General features: G+C 40.4%; 2 protein-coding genes across 2 annotated transcripts in view; both read left to right on the top strand.

Moving 5' to 3' along the window:
* The window catches only part of LOC136676021 (fibronectin type III domain-containing protein 7-like), a 23059-nt gene extending 17400 nt beyond the window's left edge, over positions 1–5659 (top strand). Inside the window, exons 9-13 of the mRNA XM_066652872.1 lie at positions 19–273; positions 1822–2076; positions 3402–3662; positions 5434–5463; positions 5628–5659. Coding sequence (XP_066508969.1) covers positions 19–273; positions 1822–2076; positions 3402–3662; positions 5434–5463; positions 5628–5659 — 833 coding nt within the window. The remainder of the gene's footprint in view (positions 1–18; positions 274–1821; positions 2077–3401; positions 3663–5433; positions 5464–5627) is intronic.
* Positions 5660–13594: 7935 nt separating this feature from the next.
* On the top strand, positions 13595–19034 carry LOC136675489 (fibronectin type III domain-containing protein 7-like). Its single transcript, XM_066652038.1, has 8 exons — positions 13595–13643; positions 13892–14149; positions 14743–15027; positions 15460–15741; positions 16754–17014; positions 17920–18180; positions 18299–18498; positions 19017–19034. Exons 1-8 carry the CDS (start codon positions 13595–13597, stop codon positions 19032–19034), a joined length of 1614 nt encoding a protein of 537 aa, XP_066508135.1.
* The last annotated feature ends 815 nt before the right edge of the window (positions 19035–19849 follow it).

Raw genomic sequence — 19849 nt, 5'->3', positions numbered from 1 at the left:
TCTCCACGTCTCTTTCAGCCCCGTGTGCTCCTGAGCTCCTGAACCTCACTCTGGTGAACTCTTCTGTGGTCCATGTGTTGTGGAGTGCTCCCAACAGACAAGCCAATTACACCGTGAGCGCTATGGGCAGCGGCAGCCCCCTCACCTGCCACTCCAGTGGCACTTCCTGTGACATCACCAACCTGGCCTGTGGAACTACTTACGAGGTTCTCGCATTCGCCACGAACTCCTTGGGTCAGAGTTTGCCTAGCTACAGTGTTGCCCTGGAAACAGGTAGAGTGTCAGACTAGTAATACACAAATAAGGGATTAAGAAGAGCAGGGAACTAATATGATTACATGTAGATGCCAGTGTAGCATTCAAATAGATACTGAGTCGATTGGTTGTATAGCCTCAAACCCAGGATAGTATTGGCATGCCATGCTTTAAAATCATGCTCTTCTTTTCAGAATTTCTGCAATTTGAGGGCAGCCTTGTCCTAATAGTTAGAAACCAGGCTTGGTACCGGGAAGTTGCCGGTTCGATCCCCAGGACCGGCAGGAACATCTAGAGCTGAAGTGCCCTTCAGCAAGGCACTGAACCACCAAATGCTCCCTGTGTTCTCTCTGTGTCTGCGGGGGTTTCCTCCTGTGACTGTCTGTGAGGAGTGTGGTGTGTTCTCTCTGTGTCTGCGTGGGTTTCCTCCGGGTGACTGTCTGTGAGGAGTGTGGTGTGTTCTCTCTGTGTCTGCGTGGGTTTCCTCCGGGTGACTGTCTGTGAGGAGTGTGGTGTGTTCTCTCTGTGTCTGTGTGGGTTTCCTCCGGGTGACGGTCTGTGAGGAGTGTGGTGTGATCTCTCTGTGTCTGCGTGGATATGTGAGTGTGTGCTGCCCTGTGAAGGACTGGTGCCCCCTCTAGGGTGAGCTCCCACCTTGCGCCCAGTGATTCCGGGTAGGCTCCAGACCCCCCATGACCCTGAACTGGATAAGGGTTACTGACAATGAATGAATGCGTTGTAAATGTTAGAATTTGGCTCAGGGATCACTGAAGCTAGTTGTTGGGAAGCACAAACTCTGATGGAGAACGTTGTTTAATCTCTCAGGCATACAATTATGTTTGAGTGTTTTAGTGTAAGATTCAAAATTCAAACATTCTCCGACTCATTTGTCATTTTATGATCATTGTTGTATAGTATTAAGAATAAAATTTTTTATTTAGAACAACTGACCCTAAGTACCTGAATTAAGTACTAACACTGAAATTCCAATCTTTAATTTGTCTAAAACTAAACTCACATGTATGTTTGTTTACAATATTATTCCCAAGAACAGAACAAATTGATGCACACACTTTTACATTGCTTTTTAGGTTATATTGTGGTAACAAATTTTATAATTTTAATACGATAAACAGTTACCATTAAATGACAAAACAGTGAGAGATTGTTTACAATTTTTATTACATCTCTCTGTTACACAAAACAGGATTTATAACTTGTTTGCATACTTAATATTTATTCTAAGGTAAAAGACATAATTATAGTAGTAGCAGCTGGACTATGCCTAAGATCATGTGTTGTGGCAGAGATTGATTAAAGATATGTGTGAACTTGTTGACTTCAGTGTAGCAGGACCTACTCTACATTTCTGTAGGTTTATTTATGGAGTAGTTAACACTTCCTACAGTTCTTTGTGATTTAAACTTGTCAAACTTGTTAATGTGTCAAAATGACCATGCATCAAAGAAGTGTGCTGTTTAATATGTTGTTTTTTTTTCAAGCATGTTTTGTAATTATGGCTAAGTGTGGTGTGTGTATAACGCTACGGTTTTCCATCCCTCCTAGGACCCTGCTGTCCTGATAATCTCACTGTGGAGCAGGTGACGCAGTCTATGACCAACGTGTCATGGTCATCCGCCTTGGGGGCCTGGTCTTATGTAACCTCTCTGATATCACCCCGAGGTCAGGCCAAGTGCCACACCATGGACAGGCACTGCCTGATGGGATGTATCACGTGTGGCACCAACTACAGCGTCTCAATGGAGGCGATAAGCCTCACAGGACACAAATCCCAGTGCACCTACCATGGCTTCGCTTCCAGTGAGTGACATTCTGTTAATTGCCGTGTGTCTGACACACTCACACCATGGAGACTCCATGAACGTCTACTGAGCAAAACTACTGACTTGACTCTTTTCCTTACCCTCATATAAAGCAGTGGTTTGGCCAGAAACAAAATCTAACCATTTTTCTGCATTCTCCAAATTAAACTATGTAGCCTAAAGGGATTGAAACAATCTGAAAATCCTGGGGCCAACAACACAAGGTATTGGCTGAAATTTATTTAAAAACCTTAAAGGATATATTTGGAAATAATATGTTTAAAAGAAAAAATGTTGCAGGGTTGTGTACAGTGTGTTTTATCTTACAGTTTGGTACAAATTCACACTGTACTGCGTCTAAACACAAAAGCTACTGTAGAGGTACATTAGTGTTCACTAAAAGTACAGAGTCGGAATATAACTTTAACGATACACCAGTGGCTTTAGATTCCAGGTGTGTTCCCTCAAGGGGCATCGCATTCTCTTCTCCAGAAAGAAATGTGAATGTTTTTAAGCTTTCATAATATAATGGTTTTAATTGGAATGGAGTTGATGGAGTATGATGTCCGTGCAACTTATAAATCTCCATTTAATACAGAATATGGTGCAATAACATTCCCTACGTTAACCTGATGAAGAAATGCTCTTAAGGTTCAATAAGGATAGTGACAGTTCTACTGAGAGTGTATGTTATATCAGTCATCCTCTAATGCCTGAGTCAATATACATGCCTTAGACCACTGAGTCATTAATTAAAATGGTTTTTAACACCACTTAACTGATATCAATGTCAGATAACATACAAATGTGATGCCAGGGTTTGATAAACTGGTGGTTATAAGCTCCCATCATTTTTATTGTCATGAGCCTCAATGCCAAACTAAAGAAACAAACTTCTGACAACAGACAAAGCCTAAGAAAGTCAGTTAAATTTAAGAGTAAATGGGTATATTTTGGTAACTAATCAATTAAAAAAATGCAGCATAGAAAGTCTTTCTTCTGCATTTTTATTTCGTTCGTTGAAACCTTTTAACTTCCTTATGATTTCTCCTTTGTATGATTTTATTCTCCTTGTAGATATCTGACGGTGAATAACTGCAATTATATTTCTCCCTTGTATTTTAAATGTAGTGTTAGTGTTAGTGAACACTCTACACACTAGATGCATTATATATGAGTTTATTAATGATATACGTATAAAGGTTTGACTGATATATATATATATAAATGTATCACTTATTTAAAGTTTACAACAAGAACCTAGATCAAGAAGGTTTAACAAACTCATCTTCACATCTTTCTTCCTCTTGTCTTCCTCTTCAGGCGCATGTTGTCCGTCCGGTGTGAGGCTGTATGGGGTGGCCAATAACACCATGCGAGTCTACTGGCGAGGGTCAGACAATCTTTATGGTTACTGGGTTGATCTTTATGGCACCAGCACCAACTACACCTGCAAACCAGCACTGGGGTCCAACTCGTGCGACATCCCTCAAGTAATGTGTGGGCAAGTGTACAATGTGGTGGCTGCACCAGTAACACACGAGGGTCTCAAAATCTCGTACTGTCCCAGGAGGCTGTACTCAGGTGAGATGGTTGTTGTTTACATTCACCCAACACTATAGAACACTGAGGAAACACACAAATCTGATAAAACACAAAAAGAATGGTTAAATTTGAAATTGTCTTTAAAATCCCAATTTTACTGGATTTAAAAACTCTTTATGAAACTTAGTTGTTTTTCACAAGTTGCACAACAAACTGTAAAGTACAGGGTCGGCCATTTATATGGATACACCTTAATAAAATGGGAATGGTTGGTGATATTAACTTCCTGTTTGTGGCACATTAGTATATGGGAGGGGGAAAACTTTTCAAGATGGGTGGTGATCATGGTGGCCGTTTTGAAGTCGGCCATTTTGGATCCAACTTTTGTTTTTTCAATGGGAAGAGGGTTATGTGACACATCAAACTTATTGGGAATTTCACAAGAAAAACAATGGTGTGATTGGTTTTTAACGTAACTTTATTCTTTCATGAGTTATTTACAAGTTTCTGACCTCTTATAAAATGTGTTCAAAGTGCTGCCCATTGTGTTGGATTGTCAATGCAACCCTCTTCTCCCACTCTTCACACACTGATAGCAACACCGCAGGAGAAATGCTAGCACAGGCTTCCAGTATCCGTAGTTTCAGGTGCTGCACATATGGTGTGGTATATGGGGTACAAAGATAGTGAGGCCATTCTTCATCAATGGAAACCTCAAGGCCACTGGATATGTGAAAATGCTACATGATGATGTGTTTTCCTCTTTATGCACTGAAGCTGGCACGTTTCCTGAGTTTTTTCAGCAAGATGGTGCACCACCACATTTTGGGTGTCATGTCCGAGCATTCCTAGATTAAAAGTATCCTGGAAAGTGGATTGGTCGTCGTGGGCCAGTTGAATGGCCCCAAAGGTCTCCCGATCTGCCCCTTAGACTTTTATCTTTGGGGTCGTCTGACGGCAATTGTCTATGCTGTGAAGTAACGAGATGTCCAGCAACTGAAACTATGGATACTGGACGCCTGTGCTAGCATTTCTCCTGTGGTGTTGCTATCAGTGTGTGAAGAGGGTTCCATTGTTTTTCTTGTGAAATTCCCAATAAGTTTGATGTGTCACATGACCCTCTTCCCATTTAAAAAACAAAAGTTGGATCCAAAATGGCCGACTTCAAAATGACCGTCATGGTCACCACCCATCTTGAAACGTTTCCCCCCTCCCATATACTAATGTGCCACAAACAGGAAGTTAATATCACCAACCATTCCCATTTTATTAAGGTGTATCCATATAAATGGCCCACCCTGTAGAATAAAGACCTGACTTGCACGTGTTGCAGAAGACCATGCTGCATCTCAAATGAACAGTCCATGACCCTATTGCATGATCATTTCAATGTTAAAGTGCCTGAGACATTATACAGTGGTAGGGGCACAGTGTCAGAGGAGAGCGTGTAGATAAAACTTATACATAAGCAGAGGTTGTGTCTCAGATTCTAACAATAGTAGAAATAGTCTCTGTGGAATGTAAGGTGCCTAGCTGGAATATTACTCCTTTAAGTTTATTTATAAATATAATATTGTCATGCTCTGGTCCTAAAAACCCTGCCACTGAATGTTGTCCTTTCCGTTCTGCTGTTGACTTTTTTTTAAAGACAAATACAATCCATTGTAATACGTAGGTATTTTTTCAAAATAATATGGGGTTTCTACAAAATCTCCCAGTCCAGCTTTAAGTCTCAAACTCATAATGTAAAAGATGTTGTAAAACAGTCTTTTATAAACACTGGAACTAACTTGCCGCTCTGCTTTTTCAGTCTCCTGCTCCGGGAACAACGTGGGAATTGGTACGTATTGTTCATGGGCTATTCCTAATTAAAAAACCTTAGTTTAAATGATAACAGCTGACGGAGTTTGTGAAAACTGATACAAGTCAAAATTACACCAAAGACATTCTGATCACTGAGGCCTGTGTAGGATTTAAATAACTGTGTGTTATATTTATCCCCAGTGTTTTATCGAGGAAAGAGGAGTGTGGAGTAGCAGCTGTTATTGTAAGAAACTCTCCAGAATTAAAGCATAAACATTGTGAAAAACTTAAAATGTGTCCTTCATTGCTTATGTACATCTATATTTTTAAGGTGTTCTCCATGAAGAACAGGCACATAGTATATTTCCACTTTCAGCAAACTATATTTAAAAAGTTTGAAATATTTTGGGCATTGAGGACACATTTTTTATTTATTTATACATTTTCTATTTAATGAATCTGATTGTGTGTGTGTGTGTGTGTGTGTGTGTGTGTGTGCTTGTGCTTTCAGGACCAGAACAGAAATGGAGGAGACAACAAGTAGATTTTTTTTTTGATTTTGACCTTCGTAAAGTTATATTATACAAGAAATTGAAGGAATAGTTAAAAAATTATTACCATGTTACCCATGTACCTCATTATTGTTAGCATGATGCAATGCACAGAACAGAATTATTTGTTATTATTTGGCAAAGTGTAATCAATGGATTTTGGGACTTTCGTTTTTATTTTATTTTTTTTGCTGTTGTTTTTTTTTACAAATGTACAAGCTTAATTAAGATATTTCTTTCAAAGTGTTGTTCTATTTTCTCTTGAATTAAGGACATTAGATTTAAATCTAAATTTAAATTTAGAAGTCTTTCCCCCCAAATAATTATTGTAATCCTCTGTACAATCTTTGTATAATGGATTATTTTCATGAATTAAGTCTAAATCAGTTTTATATATTCAAAAGTGTACAGACGCATTTTTGTTATTAGCGCTCTGTAAAGCACCAAGGACGTGTAACATTTACGTTAACGACAATGAAATCTTGTTCCAGATGAATTTGAAAGTAAAAACTATATGAATTCCCCTAAGTACAAGGCCTTCAGAAGCACATTACAGTGTCTTGGGTGTATCATGGAAAGTGTGACAACACAAACATCAGAACCAAATTTAACCTCAAGAGATGTATGTCCTTTTGATGATATTCTGGATAAGATTATTCAGAAGTATATTCTTGCTTTTATTTTGTTGTCAACTGCATTACTTAAAATAAACTTTTTTTTGCATTAACATGCAGTGTAATTGTGGTTTCTCTTTTGAAATGTTTTTTTTTTTTTTTGCAATAGGATGGACACTGCAGTCATCAGTCAGTAATGAAAAGTAATCAGAAAACCTTGATAAAAATATCTGTGCAACCAAATATTCATTCAACCCACATCTCCCACTGAATACAGCTACATATGCTGATGATGAAACTGACAAAAGCAAAATATATTTTATGACACTATCACAATGCAACACAACCACAGCAACAGCAGCCAACATACATAAGCCCAATGCAGCAGAATCATTCACTCATTCATTCATTGTCTGTAACTCTTCTCCAGGGGGCGGTGGATCCAGGGCTGACCGAGAATCATTGGGGGCGCCAGTCCTTCACAGGGCAACACACACTTACACATTCACTCACACACTCACACCTACGGACACTTTTGAGTCGCCAATCCACCTACCAACATGTGTTTTTGGACTGTGGGAAGAAACCAGAGCACCCAGAGGAAACCCCCGCAGACACAGAGAGAACACACCACACTCCTCACAGACAGTCACCCGGAGGAAACCCACACAGACACAGAGAGAACACACCACACTCCTCACAGACAGTCACCCAGAGGAAACTCACGCAGACACAGGGAGAACACACCTCACTCCTCACAGTCACCCGGAGGAAACCTACGCAGACACAGGGAGAACACACCACACTCCTCACAGACAGTCACCCGGAGGAAACTCACGCAGACACAGGGAGAACACACCACACTCCTCACAGACAGTCACCCGGAGGAAACCCACACAGACACAGAGAGAACACACCACACTCCTCACAGACAGCCACCCGGAGGAAACTCACGCAGACACAGGGAGAACACAACTCACTCCTCACAGTCACCCGGAGGAAACCTACGCAGACACAGGGAGAACACACCACACTCCTCACAGACAGTCACCCGGAGGAAACCCACGCAGACACAGGGAGAACACACAACAATCCTCACAGACAGTCACCCGGAGGAAACCCACGCAGACACAGGGAGAACACACCTTACTCCTCACAGTCACCCGGAGGAAACTCACGCAGACACAGGGAGAACACACCTCACTCCTCACAGTCACCCGGAGGAAACCTACGCAGACACAGGGAGAACACATCACACTCCTCATAGACAGTCACCCGGAGTGGGACTCAAACCCACAACCTCCAGGACCCTGGAGCTGTGTCAGAGACACTAACTGCTGCTCCACCCAGCTTTAATATTGTAGTCTTAAAATGTTCTAAAGATTTATAACTTGTCTAGTTGCATAAACACCTACAATGCCCTCATTTGGGCAAATAATTTTTTTATTTATTATAGGTAAAAATTTGCAAGTTGATGCTGTTAGCTCAGAGGACAGTATCCATCTGATTTACTTGTATTTGCTGCTCTTAGATGTAAAGTTTCAAAAAGTTTTTTTTATATCTCTGAGCTAAACATGTCTTAGTTTAAGCTTTATTCAATAGTGTGATTTTTTCCCAGTATTTCGCAACTACACCTTGTAAATGTAGTCACTGAAATTAAAATGTCAAACATTGCTGGTGATTTAATATTTCTGTTTCATAGCCTGAAACGCAAAGGAGTGTCACTTGACACCAGACAAGCAAAATGTATGACATTATCCCTCAAAAATCACAAAAGAGAATGGCACTGAATCATAGCTCAGAGGTGAATGACTCTTCTGGAAGGGATAAATTAGAAAAAAGGACTGAGGAGGAGAAACTGTAGGTGGGGTTTGAGTTCATTGTTAGAAATATGCCCCCATTCTTTATAGATTCCACAAGCAAGGAAATATTAGCTTCACTTACATAAAACTTACGTTACATATTTTGATTCATCTCTAATCAACTGAATTTTGAGAAATTCCCTAATTTTCCATATGGAAACAGTTTGGGGTTGTGAGCGATGCCTTGGTCTAAGGATCGGCCCCATCATCCGGAGATCCTCCGCAAACTAAGACCAGGAGCAAAACTATATGGACATTACGTTTTTTCTGGCCTCAGTATCTCCCACTGTGTTTGTTTACATAAGAATGAGTGTCACCAATATTTTAGCCACTTGCTGTATTCTGTTCTCTGGTTTTCTGTGGTCCCTCTGTTCTGGAGCCATTATGTGGATTTTGTTTTCATTTTTACCTTTTATTTATTTGTAGTTATACAATTGCAAACTAAAGTCTATCCCTTGCTCTGCATACTTTGTTTACCCCCTTTCACCCTGTTCTTCAATGGAACCCCACAGGACCACCACAGAGCAACTATATTTTGGGTGGCAGATCATTCCCAGCACTGATGTGGTGATGGTGTGTTGTGCTGTTACGAGTGGATCAGACACAGCAGTGTTACTTGAGGTTTTAAACCCTGTGGACAGTGACAATATGCTGACATTGCTCAACACCAGTGTTAAATACGGGTGCTATTTGTTCAGACTGTGAATTTTTTGCTTGTAAAAGGTATTTTCTGTGCTCTCGAGAGCCCCTGTAGCTGCCAGCTGAAACAAAAACAAAATTTCAAAATCTGAGACCACAGAGCAGTTGCATCTGCCAGTGATTTAGACACTGATTTTCTTAAGAAACAGTGCTGTTGTTTAGTGCTGTACTACTCAGTTTACTCAATCCTAAGGTGTAGCTTAAACATACAGCCAACAGTTTATTTACTTTCATTTAGTTTATGTGCACACTAAATGTACAATATATGACACCACAGAATCAAATAAGGATGAATCAATATGAATCAAAAAATAACGCATCCTCAAACAAGCTTTTGTAACACAGGCAGCCACAGTTGTTCTATTCCCTTATATTTAATGCTCTCATGACTGAATAAAAGAAAAACTTAACGAAATAATGTTGCCATTTCTTTCCTGTATCAAAATGCATTATGATACAGAAATGACATTATGTATTGTATCAATTAATTTGTGTATCTTTAAACTTCCCAAAAATGCCTATATATTACATGCAACAATAAAATGGAGTCTGTTTACAAAGTGAAAGGGCAAAGGATAATAGCATGTGTACACAAGGGAGCAGTTCACAATACTCAGTGTTTTGCCAGAGACATTCAGGTACGTGTGCAGTGTAATGAGTCTCTTGATGAACACAAATCTATGTAAGTACACGAACTTAAATGAACCCACAGTGGATTACTGACTGATATTGTTCATGTTTAGGATAATTTTTGTGATCTGTTGATTGAAATTGATATTGCTAGATCTTGCTATTCTATTCTAGTTTTATGCCTTTAAAAGAACTCTTTCAATATGTACCTGCAAATTATTAAGCACAGTGTAACCACAGTTACATCTTAGAAGGTTTTTTCTAACATTCCTATCTTCTTGCCAAGGCACTGCTTGGTCCTCACTGTTCCAGTATTTCAAGAGTTTTGTCCAAGGAGTTCCCCGTAGTCAGAGCTTTGTTTTGTCCACCATATAGTCAGTTCAGTCATTAGTTAAAGCAACATAATACACATGTTTTAATTGTTTCAGTGGCTTCTAGTCATTTTCTAACTGGATAAGCGGTTACCGACAATGAATGAATGTTTACAAAATGGAAGTAGTTTTTACTTTTACTTTGTGCATGGACAGATGTGTTTGACTCACCAGTATCATTTCAAGTCAGATTTTTCCAGTGGATGTAATAGTCTCTGAGAAGGATTTCTTTGCTGTGGCAATGTCAGCTGCTTTATCTTGATCAGTCATATTTCAATAACAGCCATTTCAGCCTTTCTTTGTGGTGCATGATTGTCTTTAGATAACTCACCTGAAATGGCCAACATCCCAAAAGAGTACACCTCTCCACAGCGACACGGTCCAAGTTCAGGAGGGTTTATACTCGTCTAACACTACAATTGGCATTAGGCATGGTGATATTTTGGCTTATATAAGTGCATTATAGACCCCTTGTGTCTGCAACCTTAAAAGAAACTGAATTAGTAGCAGTGTCTGGATACACTTGGATGTAGTATTTTATACTGTTTTATTCTGTACTGTAATTTATTACATAGCCATCATTGGATTCGGAAGGATGCCATAAAAACAGCAGGATGAGTAACATTCTTCTCTGATGGCATGTGCGTATTATGCTCGTAACACCCACTCCAAAATGAAAAAGAGAATGAACAATGGTTTTGAGAAGGAAGCAAAAACTTCCTTTGTATGAATCCCATTGTTGGAATATAACTGGAAGTCACTGAATCCATATCATATCCTTCATGTCTTTTACTAACAACCAATTGGGTACATCCATGATCACCAAATATCAATATATGTACCTTTAAAACTTATGTAGACAATGAAGTCAAAGTTTGAGCTTATACCAGCATTCCTTGGTCTAAACAAGTCATATTTGCCAACCACCCCCCCATCGCCCCCCTCCTCCATGATATTGTTTTTCCTTGTAATATCCTTACTCAGCCTAAAGGCATTCACCTGTCCTGCTTTCTCACTCCCTGATTGGCTCCTCTGGAGCAGGTAAACCTGGGATGCCGCAGCATACACTTTCATTGCTCAGTATGTATTAATATCTTTATCATTCTAACTTATTCATTTTCTACAGAGAAACGCAGAGATGCACCTCTTGAAGATATTTTGCCTTTTCATATTAATGGCTTTACTGACTGAGGTAATTATTCACAGATATAAAGAGTATTTTAGCTATATACATGTTTTTTCCTATAGCCAGCTGTGATACAGACTAACCACATTTTTTCCCCTTTGTATTTGGATTGCTATTAGGTACAGCATGCTCAAGGAAGTAAGTGAATCTTTTTACCCATGGAATCTAGGCTAACTCAAGTAAAACTGTTTTCTTGTACTTCAATTACTCTGTACTTCAGTGGCTCTGGAAAGACTTTTGTCTCTTTTATCTCTCATCTCCACAGCCTGTGATATCACGAACATTACGTCGCCTTCAGCCTCAAACTTGTATGTAAATTGGACTAAATTCCCTGGAGCCACCCAATACAATTTGGAGTTACGGGTGGTGAATGTGAGCAGCGTTGCTCCGTTGGTGCTGCAGCTCAGTGCGAGTACAACTGAGAAAGTAGTGCAGGGACTGCGGCCTGGAAGCGTGTACCAAGTCACGCTTAAAGTGTACCAGTTTTATTACTTAATGTGTATCAGTTCCAAGACGGCACTAACAGGTATGCCACTTCTCCAAAAACAAAACAACCATATTAGCAATGTGTGTAGTTCCGGGGCTAAAAGAAAATAAAAATTATAATAATAATAAAATATATATATATATATATATATATATATATATATATATATATATATAGCCTTCAGCTCTCTATTTATTTATTTATTTTCTCCCTCAGTTCCCGCCGTGTCGCAGTTAACGTATTCCAAGGCCATTTCGAGTACGTCGATAAGTTTTCAGTGGTCCAGCGTTACTGGGGCAGACAGCTATGTGCTGGTGGTGGAGGGAACATTTCAGTCCGAGTATCACAACCGCACCTTTACATCCCTCAGTGGACAAATGAACGACCTCCAGCCTGCGAAGGCTTACAGTTGCTACGTGTACTCCTCCAACGCCGCGGGACTGGGCGCCAAGAGCACCATCAAAACCGTTACCACACGTAAGAGTCCTGTCATTTCCTCTCAGAGAAGTGTTAGCATGTTAGCACGCTGTGGTAGAGGAGAGAATGTTCTTATTCTATAATAGTATAAAAACGTCTGTTTCATGGGCTGAAGTAGATTTTCCTACACTTATATGTAATTGGACTTCTGTTTTAGATTTTCAGGTGGATTAAAACAATATTTCAGGGTATAGAAACAAAAATTAATGATAAATAAATTATAAATCCCCCTACATTCAAATATATAAAGAGGTTTCTTAATGCTTTCCCCAGTATTCCTCTTTTTACCATTTTCTTCCAGCTTGTCCAATCTTTTACTTTTAGCTATTTAAAACAAATAGTTTTTCCCCCCTGTTGATTGTTTTCTTAAAATGTTTAGCCAGTTTCAGTTTCGCTGGGCTATTTTGGCCTTTGACTGAGATACGCTAACCTGATACACAAGAGAAAACTCTCCTGGGACTATTTTACTACGCCACACTATTTTTGAATATTGTTTGTAGTGAAATATTTTGCAGGACTAGTAATAAATACTTGCTAGGTGAAGTACATAATAGTTTATATATAATACAATATATGTTAAAAATTATGGTTATGTTTTTGGCAGTAGAATATAAAAAGGTCAGTTTGTTGTTTTCATTCAGAACAAAGGTTAAAATGTATTGGAGGTGTTGCACATTACAGATTCACAAAGTGGCATGCCATCTCAATGATCACCTATATTTTACACCATATCAGTGATTTAAACTATTAATCAATAGTGAAATATACAAACAGCAACTAAGAAAACAACAAACTGACAGTAAATCTAATTAAGAGGAATCTAAAAGTCAAAATGGACTCAAAAGTGGTAGGTGTGAGTGTGTGTGTTGCCCTGTGAAGGACTGGCGCCCCCTCCAGGGTGTGTTCCCTCCTTGCGCCCAATGATTCCAGGTAGGCTCTGGACCCACCGTGACCCTGAGCTGGATAAGGGTTACAGATAATGAATGAATGAATGAATGAAAGTCAAAATGTACCAGCATTACAATACCATCGCAAATCAGGTTCTCACACAAATCTCTGTTGCTCTGCAGTGGTTCCGCCACCATGGAACGTGACAGTGACAACAATAAATTTCAACACAGCTCGTGTCTCCTGGTCCAGTGTGTCCGGCGTTATCCTTTACCAGGTGGTGTTGACACAAAACAACCAGTCAGGAGTTTCTCCCCTTTCATGGAATACCACGGCTACGGCTCTGAATATTCCTAACCTCAAATTATGTTCAAACTACACAATAGGCGTGTCATCCATCAATATGTTTCTGCAGCCTGGAGAGCCATCCACTGTCCCCTACTCCACCAGTTGTGAGTATTATTTGTCTGGTCCTGATCATGATAAGTCATGTCTTGTGGTCTTTATATTCATTCGTCAATGACTTGAATACACGGAAATGAAATGTCCTTATTTTGGGCCTTTGAGTAACACAAAATCAGCACATAATCGTGGGATTAACGAGCATAATATACCACAAAAATTCAATTCTGCTGTAAATGAATGAAGGTTGTACATGTTAACATGTAAAATAAAAATATTCCTTTTTGCCACAACACAGCTGTTGCTTCGGTGACATCCATTTCGGTGGACTACAGCTGTACTAACAATGTGGCAACCGTAAGCTGGAGTCCTGTCACAGGGGCTAGATCATACCGTGCAGTGGCCAGTGGCATTAATGGAACATCCCTGACCTGTTCCTCCAATGGCACGTCCTGCCCGATTATTGGACTTGGATGTGGACAACCCTACACTGTACAAATCGTCAGCATCGCCGACTGCGAGACGACCTCAAACATCAGCTACACTTTTGACACAGGTGCATGTCTTTCTGCCTTTAGAGTTTTCCAGAATTACCATCAGTTTAATTCCATTATGATTCCTCAGGAATGATTTATCATAAATTTACAATTTCTTCACCGTTTGATTGGTGCAGATAAACCATTGCCAGATTACCAAGACTAATGGACTGCCATTTTATATCCCTGTCTTAAAGAATTCTCTTTCTATTTTCTCTACACCCTCCCATTTTCTCTCTCTGTCAGTGTCTCACCCACTGTCTCTTTCTGTCATTGTTCTGTTATTTAAAACAAAACTTTTTTGGGGTCCTCAAATTTTGACTATTCAGCAGTGACCTGTTTTGAACATTGTGTGTTTGTTACTGGAGCCTGATGTCTGTTCTTCGGAGAAAGCAGCACAGATACATTCCTCAGGGCTAATAGCAGAAAATCTACCTATGGTGTAGATTTTCCATTACTAGCTGTTCCATTACTAGAGAAACGAACACACCCAGACCTTATTGTCCAAGCTCAGAAGAACATGAGCTTTGTGGCTGATGTGTAGGATTTAAAATATCATTTTCTTTCTTGCATTCTCACCACCCTCTCTTGTCTTTTTTGTGCACCTGCATAGTCCCTTGCCCACCCCAGAACTTGAAGCTTTACCGCGAGTGTCTCAGCAATGTGATCATATTTTCATGGGCTCCTACCAACGACGCATCATATTACATTGCCAAGTCTGTGGACACGAATGGGGTGGTGAACGAGTGTGTGACCCAGACAACTTCATGCTTCTTCACCCAAACGGACTGCGGACAGACGTACAATTTCACTGTCCACTCTGTGTTCTCTGGTGCTTGGGCCTGCAGTGCCATGGAGACCTTGCCAATTTCAGTTAGCACAGGTAAGAGCCAGCCAGGTAAGGACTACCTGGTCACCCTTATATATAGTACCAGGTAACCGTTAACTATTAACTCAGGTAAAATAGCAGATCGTCATAGATCATCAGCCCAGATTAGAGATCCAGCAGATTTTAACAGTAAGCACAAGCAAGTGACCAAATAACTGCCAACCCTGAGCACACAGAATACATGAAGTAGCAGCTGACCAGAGATCAGGTAATGGCTAAATAACGTCACAAACCAGAGACCAGGTGAATTGCTTTCAGTAGCTCATTTAAGTGACAATCAATAGTACGTGAGAGACCCAGTAATGACTTAGTTGAGGCAAAAGGCTGTGTACCTGTTTGCTGAGGTAAATAAACCTCATTCATGAAATTAATTGAGGCTAGCAGCATTTTAAAATGGTGAAACACTTATTTGCGATATATCTTGCATTTTGTAACCTTTAGTGTCCTCCCCTTCCTCAGCACCCTGTTTACCCCAGAACGTTCGCACCTCTGCAACAAGCTGTTTGTCAGACAGTTTGATCACCACCTGGGACCCAGCTCCAGGAGCCCTCAGCTACTTCGTACTGGCACAGGGTAGCCGTGATAGCGTCTACAACTGCACATCCCAGGGCACAAGCTGTGTGATGACGAATGTGGTGTGTGGTCAGAGTCTGAGTGTGTGGATCACCGCTTCAAACAACGAGTGCACTACTAACATCCTGCTGGCAGATGTGGCTGAAACAAGTGAGAGAGAAAAAGAGACACACATTTGAGGCCAAAATTTTACATATACATAGGACATTTAAACTCAAAATGTAGGGTGTAAAATAAGGGTATTTGTTTCTAAAAGAAGTGATTTTCCTGGATCAAAAGTCTAGATACACTTAGTATTTGGTCGTTTATTTTAATTGCTGACCTTCAGTCAAATGCTTAGTGGGGTCTCACACAAGAAAACTTCAGTATTTCTCTGTGTACTGATATGATTCAGTCAAGTTGTTGGCCTCCTTGCTCCGGCAGTCTTTTAAAGTTCAGCCCATACATTTTCTGTGGGTTTCGGAGCAGGATTTACAATGGCCGCTCCAGTACATTCCCTCTTTTTGTCTTTAAGACATAGGTGTTACACTTGGTGCAAACTTCAGATCCTTCAGCTGGTTTTAATTGAAGGTTTTGGGCCAAATTTTTTGGTGTAGTTTTCAAAAAAAAAAAATTTAAATTCATTATATCAGATTCTGAAATCCCTGAGACTATTTAAAGAAACTTATTCAGCGTAGTGTGTAACATTTGACCCAGGGAATATCTGATAAAACTGAAATAAATCTGTCTAATCAATGCTTTAAAAATGATCTCTGATGTAAACAAAGTAGATGGTTTAACTGACGTGAGGGTATCAACGCATGATGACATACAATGTGTGGAGCTGCGTTAAAAAATTTGGCCTCAATTGCATTACACATTTATAAGGTTTTAACAATACAATTGGGCCACATATAGATTTGCTTCTTGAATCAAAATTAGGAAATATCATTTACTACTCTCCACAGTATAAATAAAAAATAAAAAATAAAACACAGAGAATTCCCTGTTGGTGCATAATTTAATAATGAAAAACACCCTGTGAGTTAATTATTCACTGTTAATGGTTGAATTCAGTTCCATTACTTGTCCACGGAGTTTAAGCTTCCATTAATTATTAGTTATATTGCACAGAAAGAAACATGTCTTTGCTGACCATGTTCTGTGTATTCTGGTTTTCCAGTTCCCTGTGCTCCTCAGGACGTTTCATTGGCGAGCACCTGTGGCTCCTACTCCCTTACACTCAGCTGGCTGACCAGCAACAATGCCATCTTCTACACAGCTAAAGCTGTGCTTCCTGACTCCTCAATCAGCTCCTGTAGCACCATGGACAATCAGTGTGAGATCACAGGTCTCCAGTGTGGACAAACCTATGAGGCTTTTGTCATGTCAACCAACTTCATCTGCAACAGCACAGACAGTCAGCACATCATTGTAAAAACCGGTGAGGTTCTGTTCTGATACCTAGAGGGTTATTTCACAAAGGAGGATTTCAGAATTGGCTAGATCATTTAAATATAGTACATTTAGAAGAAGAAGAGTCACCTTTATTGCTCCACAAATCCAACCATGTGAGAATGTTCTCACAACCGGCTGGTCAATCCAAGACTAGTGTGTGTTTCTGTTCTATTTCTCTGATCAGTGGCTAAGCTGTAATCAGTTCCATTTACTTGCTCGGCTGCGTCCAGCACACAAAGCAACCCTGGTCGCCTACACCTTATAGTTGGGTCATGTTCTCACCACAGACAAAACGCACCAGATTTTTTTGGGACAGGTCTGAGACCACCTCCTCTTGAAGGTCTGGGTATGGTCTGCATCCAAGTCTCAATGCTTCTTTCACACCGGCTCAGAAGAACAGCACAGAGGGTGAAAACGGAGCAGAGTTCGATTTAACTGGACAAAAAAAGTATAAAATAGGTTTTGTACAGAATTTATGTTACATCCGGGCCTTCAGAAGATGTGTATTGAATGTTTCCAAATGTGAAGAGGAATCATTGGAGAAAATGGTTGATACACACTGACAGGTCCTACTTTATTGACTGAGACTCTGTCTTTAACCCATCCGTTAAACACACAAACTCACATGCATATGAGCAAATTAGCAACACACACACACAAAAGGGGGTAGTGAACACACACACAGCCAGATTGGTGGGCAGCCACTTCAGCTTTTTAGGGTTAGGTATCTATTCAGTGGACTGAACCTGCAACCTTGCGACTTTAGACCATGGCTGCCCCCTACTGGTTTAAATAAACTCCAATACTCATTGCTCTTTTTCCTTACTGTTATTTTTATCCCTCCACGTCTTTTCCCTTAATTCTCTCCTCCTTTACCCTGTCCTCATGCAGCCCCCTGTGCTCCAGTGAATGTGCAGGCCGTGAAGGACTGTCACTGGAATACAGCTACAGTGCAGTGGCAAGGACAGCAGCCTGGAGGCTCCTATGTTGCACGTTTGGTGGATAACGAAGGAGCTGTGCTCAACTGTAGCACCAGCAGCAATATCTGCAGTGTCCCTAACTTGCGTTGTGGGCACACCTACAACATCACTGTCAGGCAGATGGACACAAACTGCAGCAGCTTGCCTTCCACGTCCGTTCTGTTAGATTCAGGTAATGTCACACACGCACAACTCTAACCCTAAAAATGTATTTATTAAACTGTGAAATATAGCATGTGTATGAATCTATGTAAATGGAAAAATACACATGTTTATTCTTTTCATCTTAGCCCCATGTGCCCCTCAAAATGTGTCCACTGTACTTGCATGTGACACTAACTCTCTGAATGTGAGCTGGAGCCCTGCTGTCACGTCCCTGAGCTATACTGCCATCGGCGTATGGAACGGAGTGACTGTGCTTTCCTGCAGCTCACAGAATAACAGCTGCAACATGCAAGGACTTCAGTGTGGTCAGCAGTACAATGTCACTGTAACAGCATCTCATGGCAACTGTAGTGGACAAGCAAGTCCTGTACAAACTGTACAAACAGGTAAACCTTTAAAGTGCCTTTTCATTACCTACAATTACCTGATGTGCAATAATACAAATGATGGTAGACTTTTATAGTAGATTTATATAATAAATCCATCAACACAATACTTACAAAGTGTTCTATGTATCTTCTTATAGCTCCATGCATCCCCACCATTCTGAACTCATCTCTGGACTGTACAACAAATGTGGCTTTATTGTCCTGGACTCCTGTAAGCAGTGCCATCCGTTACCTTGTGAGTGCCATGTCTACAGATGGGCACGAGGCATCATGTGTTTCCACAAACTTCAGCTGTACTTTGACTGGACTACAGTGTGGTCAGATCTACAGTGCGTTTGCTAAGGCACAAGGACAGCAGTGCAGCAGCTCACCAAGCACCAGTGTCAATGTCATTACAGGTCTGTCCACAAGACATTTTGTCTAATTGATGGATTTTTATTGCTTGTATCCCCAGCACATGAACTACCCTTAAACATATACATTCTGAACATAACTTGTCCCTACACCACACCTTAAAACTGTCCAGGCTCACAACACCTTTCCTTTTTAATCACTTTTTGATGATTTGGGAACTGAGGATACTAATTGTTAAAGCTTGCAAGTGGACTTTTTTTTCCCCATCCTCACTGGATACCAGACTTGAACTACTCAGCAGTTTGTGATAGCTGTGGCTTGATTCTCCTCTTTATGTTGCACCATAGGATACACATCTGGATTGTATTCAGGCCTGTTAAACACACACACTATATTCACAAAGCCATGCTTTTGTAGCACATCTGGAATAAGGCTTGGAATTGTCTTGCTGAAATAACCATGGACTTCCCAAGAAAAGACAACATTAGTTTTGAAGGCAGCTTTTGTCTCTCTAAAAATCCAGTGTTTGCCTCTTCAACAATGGAAACGTCTTACATCTGCAAGTCAGCCATGTTGTTGTCACTGATGCACTCCTCACACCACGAGAGATGTTGGCTTTTGCACCTTTTGCTGATCACAAACCCTGGTACCCTTTCTTCATTAGCACAGAAAACATGCTGAATCATGGACTCCTCTGACCCCAGCACACATTTCTGATGTCTTTTGAATGATCTAAGATGAGCTTGGGCCTAGTCAGTGGTTAGGGATTTAATTGATATATCGTTGTCCTTGTGTAACAGTTTCAGGTTGTATTCCTTGGTGCAGTGGTAGACTCTATAAAGTTACAGCATTCTTTATTCATCCGTGTAGCATGACAACTTCTTATGCAGTGCCGTTTGAGGGCTCGAAGATCACATTCATTAAACATCCAGC

Source organism: Hoplias malabaricus, chromosome X1 (genome assembly GCF_029633855.1).
Source record: "Hoplias malabaricus isolate fHopMal1 chromosome X1, fHopMal1.hap1, whole genome shotgun sequence".
Taxonomy (NCBI): Eukaryota; Metazoa; Chordata; class Actinopteri; order Characiformes; family Erythrinidae; genus Hoplias; species Hoplias malabaricus.
This window is presented reverse-complemented; position numbering and strand designations above follow the sequence as displayed.

Coding starts and splice junctions, on each gene's coding strand:
- LOC136675489 (XM_066652038.1), top strand. CDS start 13,595: ATGTTTCTGCAGCCTGGAGAGCCATCCACTGTCCCCTACTCCACCAGT. Junction 13,644..13,891: donor TGTCCCCTACTCCACCAGTT/GTGAGTATTATT, acceptor GCCACAACACAG/CTGTTGCTTCGGTGACATCC. Junction 15,028..15,459: donor CACAGGTAAGAGCCAGCCAG/GTAAGGACTACC, acceptor TGTAACCTTTAG/TGTCCTCCCCTTCCTCAGCA.